The 6,228-nt window shown below is 50.3% G+C and overlaps 1 protein-coding gene across 1 annotated transcript in view; it reads left to right on the forward strand.

Moving 5' to 3' along the window:
- The window catches only part of tnfsf10l (TNF superfamily member 10, like), a 30,015-nt gene extending 24,994 nt beyond the window's left edge, over positions 1–5,021 (forward strand). The window contains exon 2 of the mRNA XM_060077349.1: positions 2,200–5,021. Coding sequence (XP_059933332.1) covers positions 2,200–2,529 — 330 coding nt within the window. The 3' untranslated portion in view covers positions 2,530–5,021. The remainder of the gene's footprint in view (positions 1–2,199) is intronic.
- Positions 5,022–6,228: the final 1,207 nt, after the last annotated feature.

Below are 6,228 nucleotides of genomic sequence, written 5' to 3' on the forward strand. Positions count from 1 at the left end.
TTGCACATCGTTGCAACTCGTGAAAAGAGAGAAGGAGCGAGGGAGCGAGGCGGGAGGAAAGAGAGCGATAAAGAGAGAGAGAGGGAGCGGTAGAGCGGAGCAAAGATTAAGAGACTACTTAAATACACACGGCAGACTAAACAAATTACATTGGATTGCACTGGAAAGAATGAAAGAGAAACAGAAAAGGAAAAAGAATGGACCCAAAGATAGGAAGAGAGACAGAAATAAACAGGAGAAAAAGACCCCCGAAAAAACTGAAAGGTGGAGGAGTGCCCAAGTGCCGCCTCTCTCTCACTCTCTCTCTCACTCACTCTCACTCTCACTCTCACTCTCACTCTCACTCTCACTCTCACTCTCACTCTCTCTCTCTCTCTCTCTCTCTCTCTCTCTCTCTCTCTCTCTCTCTCTCTCTCTCTCTCTCTCATTCTGTCATTCAGACCATAACGGCTGCTGGCTCACACACCTAAAGCCCACACACACACACACAAACACACGAAGACACACACACACACACACTTTTCCCCTCGGTGGACCCATTGACAGCACTGATGGTCATAAAATATGTCTACTCTCTACACTGAAAGAACTAAACTGTGTCTGTGTGTGTTTTACATGCAGCATGTATAGAATTACGCCGTATGTGGGGTACGTTTGTGTCTGTGGGTGTGCTTGGTTTGGTGTGCGTGCATGTGTGTGTGTCTGCGTCTGTGTGTGCACGTGTGATGCATGCAGGTGTGTGTGTGTGTCTGCGTCTGTGTGTGCACGTGTGATGCATGCAGGTGTGTGTGTGTGTGTGTGTGTGTGTGTGTGTGTGTGTGTGTGTGTGTGTGTGTGTGTGTGTGTGTGTGTGTGTGTGTGTGTGTGTGTGTGTGTGCATGCAGGTGTGTGTGTGTGTGTGTGTGTGTGTGTGTGTGTTAGACTGTGGGAGTGTGTGTGTTCTGCCTAGGGCGAAGACATGCCTGAACCGTTTAGCGAGAGTCTGAATGTTCTCCGTCTTGGTTCTGCCGGTCCAAGTGCTTGAGCTCCGTGTCAGGCTCCCCTCGCACCTACCCCAGAGTGCAGCCCCACTCAGCGGTCCCTCTACTTATGATATCACTCACAGCTGTTCTGAACGTTGGATACTGATTATATACAGAAAATCTGAAGGTGCTTTCCCACCGCCCCAACCAACATTGATTGTTAGCCAATGGTTCAATCCATCGGCCAAAGCCGATGGATTGAACGCTGTTCAACAGCAAGAAACTTCATCTGACCACAGCCATGAACTGGTCTGGCTCACTGGCCTCGTGTGGCTGATGGTTTCAAAGCTCCAGCGTTCGTCTGACATGCTTTTTAGGGTTTTTATGGGGCTCTCGTTTCGTTTGAACCACATCAGACTGGCGTGGCTCTTTTACTTTGATATTAATATGCTTTCGATGGACACTAAGTCTTGCTTACTCCGTGATTTCACTGTCTCACTTTTGTTGAAGTCAGGGCACACTGGTGAATGAGTGTCACTTCTCAGTGTCGGTTTCCCCTGAATAAATAAAGTTTGGATTGATTGAATTCTAGCAGCCTGCTCTCTCTACCTGACACGGCGCTTCAAGTCTGTCAGTGTGTTTGTTTTAAACTCAGAGTTTTTCGGTAAAGTGAGCTTGTCTTTGTTTAAGGTGTGGTTTAGAAAACAGTTTTGCTGAAATGGCAAATAGTGTTTCTTTAAGGTAATGTACACCTTGCTGTACGTTCTAAGAAATTATGTCGTTGTCGATCAGCCTCAAAACAGTGGTTTAGAGGGAGAAAACGCGTCAGAGTCGGCCATCTTGAATCTGACCTCCATTTGCGGTTCAATTTTGGATCATCACTAGAAGATCTAGTGGATCTACACTAGAGTCCTAACCTGAGTTCAAGGCCGAATCCTCCATCTCGTATCTAAGTGGCTGAAAGGTTTGGGGTTTTAAACCTCATGCTTGCAGTTCAACCTGCCTCACCCCCTAACTCCTTCATGCTCCTTAATGACACCAAAGAGTCACCTTGGATAAAAGTATATTCAATATTAAATAAAATTTGATTATACGGTAATCCAAAAAATTATCAATGTAATCATGTACTGATTCTGGTTCACTGGTTACAACAGGGTTGTACCAGTGGTCCTCATAATCTCATAGACCCATGTCTCCACACTTCCCCTGATGGTCTTCCTCCTCGCTGTCCCTCCAGGTCCGTAGCGAGGGGGTGACAGAGGAGCTCAAGTGCCTGAGTCTGCTCAACGCCCTGGACAAGAACGAGGACATCCCGGAGCAGCTGGCCCAGCTCTTCGGAGAGCCCTGCATCAAGCTGGCCGAGGGCATCAAGGCATACATCTCCAAGGTAAGGCAGGACCGAACCCGACTGGGGGGAATCGATGGTCGACGCTACGGTCTCACAAACTGGCCTGTCGATGGATCATCAGTTGGGTTGAGGTCAGTAAGGGCAACTTATGAAGGCTCCACCGTGAGTTTCTCTTCTGAAGACTACCCCCGTAACGAAACAGGAACCTTTTCAAAGTAAAGGTGCAACTGCCTATGGCCACGGCTCTGTGCCGTCTCCCCTCCTTGGATCATTCTTGCACCTTGTCTTGAAACTTCAAATGTAGGCCCGGTCAGCCTGTCAAAGCTGTTGTTTTCATCGCCTACAGGTCTTATGTGTATAGCTGATACCGTGGGACGCCGTCTCTTTATTGCTTGTAAACCGCTTGCCTCGAATTTGTCCGTTGAGGGGTCAAATCACGAATCCTCATTGGTCGGTTAGATGAGAAGCCCGGTGGTCTGGCAGCGGCGCTGGAGATGTGTGGCGGTTTAAAGAGGATGCTTCGGAGGTGCGTCGGTGGATCGAGACGAATGGCGCCGATTTCTTTCAATGCTGTTTATAACTTCTCATTGTTGATGATCGGGGTGCTTCTCTGAGCGCAGGGGATTCCGAGTGCCAAATGTCTCGAAGGATGTTAGCATTGTTTGGCGCATCACAGTAACACCCAGTTGGAGTAAGTGTGCCAGCAATCTGACAGCATTAGAATTGACCAAACATGGTTTCTTCGGCTCTGAAGAGTTAACCATGCACAGGACTAGTTAAAAAAACGAGTAGCATTCTGGGTGCTACTTAGGATGCGGGAACAGGATGTTGGGTACAAGGCATTGTAGACCATTTACGCACCAGATGTGTTCCGATCAGGACCAGCTGTAGCCTAGTTTAAAGCTAGCCTACAGACCAGTTCAAGAAAAGGTCGAGACCACATAACTGTTCATATTTAACCTGAATTTAAAGTTCAGCATTAGATAGAGGCGTGAAACTGGTTTATGTAAAACAAGATTGGCAACACTTAGAACCGCCGTGCTCGTCCTGCCGTTGCTGTCGGACACAATGAGTGTGGAGGGATCAAACTCCAGACACAAACGCACACTCCTAGACGGTGTTAACAAAAAAGGCCATGCTTAAGTTCTTCCAGACAAAAGGGTGAAGCAACAAGCTGAGGAAACATCCTACTGTCTCATCCAGAGTTTTACCAAAAGGCTAATCCACCGCTTAGACACTGAGATTTGTTTGATTGTACTCTGTGCTTTGAGTCACAGCTTTGAGAGTCCTTACAAGGAAGGTCTGCAAGGGTTTACAACGAAGTCCGGGAAATCTGTTGGAACGCTTGCCTTGTGCCTCTGAGAAGTAAACATTTATTTATTTACTGTTAGATAATCTTTATTGGATTGACTGTATCTGTGTGTGTACGTGTGTTTGTGTGTGTGTGTGTGTGTGTGTGTGTGTCCCTGTGTGTGTGTGTTCATGTGTTTGTGTGTGTTTGTGTGTCTATGTCTGTGTTCATGTTTGTGTGTGTGTGTGTGTGTGAGTGTGTGTGTGTGTTTGTGTGCGCGCCATAAGTGAAAACTAACTTGAAGCCATGCGATCTTCCATTAAAACGCTCAGACTTTACCCGGACTTTGCCCGTGCTCCTTCCTGTAGCTCCGCCCACCTGGCGCACCTAGGCGTTCAAAACCAAAACAAACAGATTTATCAACAAACACAACTATCTGGAACCCACTTGACCCGGCGCTGGAATGTGGTTAACCATTGTGTACCTTTGCACGTGAACACAAACACACGCACACATTCATAAACATAGGCACGTACCACAGAAGTATTGAAAAGGTGACCCTACATACTGGGCCAACACAAACATACATCTCTCTCTCTCTCTCTCTCGCCCTCTCCCTCTCTCCCTCTCTCTCTCATTCCTTGAGCCCCCCCCCCCCCCCCACCACCCTACCCAGAGGTCAAGGTTAACTGGACGCATTATCACTTAGCGGTGTGTTCAACAGTAGTAATCACACCCTCGTCACACACAACGAACACCGGCCAGCCAACCATACAGTCGTAGGAAATGGAGGGAGAGCAATGCACCCCGTTGGGCTGAGCAGCAGCCAGTCTGAGTCAATGCAATGAGTGGGAGGGCTCCCTCTGCTTCATTTATCTCTATGGAACCAACAGTGTGAGATTCATGAATCAATATTTAATACATGTGTATGTTTGTATCAAATATATGTATTCAGTTTGACATTGACATTAAATGCACATTGTTTGTGCTAAAATAATGACATCAGCCATGTATACTAATTGCCGACGTATATGATTTTAATGTCTTTACTGTCTTTTACACTTTATCCCTTCATTGATTGTGCATGGACACACTGACACGCACGCACGCACGCACGCACGCACGCACACGCACACACACACACACACACACACACACACACACACACACACACACACACACGCAGGCCTGTGCCGACCCACTGTGTGCCCATGGGTTCTAAGCCCATGTTCATCTGCCCCCGCCCTCACCTCACGCCCTCCGACCAGAGGACCAGCAGATGGACCCTGTTGTCTGCTCTCCCCATGCCGCTCTTCCCTGGCGTTGTGTTTCTCTGTTCTCTCTCTCCCCGGCCGGCGTCTGGCTCTCCCCAGGGCCCCAGTGGTGTTGCTGGACTCGCTTCACTCAGAACATCCACAGTGCTGCTCAGGGCCTGAGGTTTCGATTGGGCGATCACAGAGAGGTGAAACGATGCCGCCGGCTTGCTGACGGACAGACGGACCAAGAGTTTCCCCGCTCTTTTAACCTTCCAGAGGTGTCCTTCTTGTGACATCCCCACTGGGAGTGTTGGCCACCCACCCAGATGTATGATGGATAGATCAACTCCCCCCCCCACCAGCTTCCTGCTGGACCGTACCAACGGTTGGATCTGTCCCATCATGCATCTGGGCGGACACTCCGAACTCGTGATGTCGATTTTTTTTAATTACTTGAAATTACCTCGACTCACACCCTCACACCGGTGGGTCAAGTTTTCCGTCACAATCGATCCGATTCTAGAACCATCTCTCTACAAATCCCCCATCGCCCTCTGCAACCTTCGGCACGGAGCACATGGGAGAGTCCTCTACCCGGGAACAACACGACCCCTCCCTTCCCTCCCAGGAGGCCTGTTCTCCGAGCGCGCTCAAGAGTTTGATGATTCAGTAATCTGATGTCCTCTGACCAACGCACAGCGTTGACGTCCTTCCCGGCCTGTCTAGCATGTGATGTGGTCCTGGAGCGAACCCTCAACCTTTGAGTCAGCGATGAGGTCCCGTCCTTCAGGGACCCCCGCTTCCCCCCCCACCCCCCCCCCCCCCCCCCCCCCCCCACACAGTACACCCCGGGTTTGATTGGATCCAGATTGATTGGAACGACGTGCGGCGGCCACACCGGCCCTGTGGCGGGGGGGGGGGGGGGGGGGGGGGCTCACTCCGGGCCGTTCGGTTCTGGAGGTCCGGCGGAGCCCAGTGAGTCAGCGCCGCGGAGGCCCCCGACGTCTTGCTCAACAGCTCTGGAGGGGACCTTGCACCGGGGGGTGGGTGGGAGGAACGCAGGGATCCTAAGGTCATCCACACTGGAGCCCAATCTATCCAGCGTCTGTGCTGAGGGGCGTATTGGCTCGCTTTCTGACATGAAGTCATTCCTCAGACACTTCCTATCCAGAGCGAAGTACGCTTTGACGAGATATTAGTCAGGAACAGGGCAGCGGGACTACCCTCCAGTACCCGGCCTGGACCTCGACGACCCTGATCCTGACCCCACCACCCGGCCTCAACCAGTCACCCAGGAGCCGGTGGGCAGGAGTGCGGTGCATCCTTTGTTTCACTTCTGGACGCCCTGGAAACTAGACTATTTTAGTCGGC

This window comes from Gadus macrocephalus, chromosome 17, assembly GCF_031168955.1.
Source record: "Gadus macrocephalus chromosome 17, ASM3116895v1".
In the NCBI taxonomy this organism is placed as follows: Eukaryota; Metazoa; Chordata; class Actinopteri; order Gadiformes; family Gadidae; genus Gadus; species Gadus macrocephalus.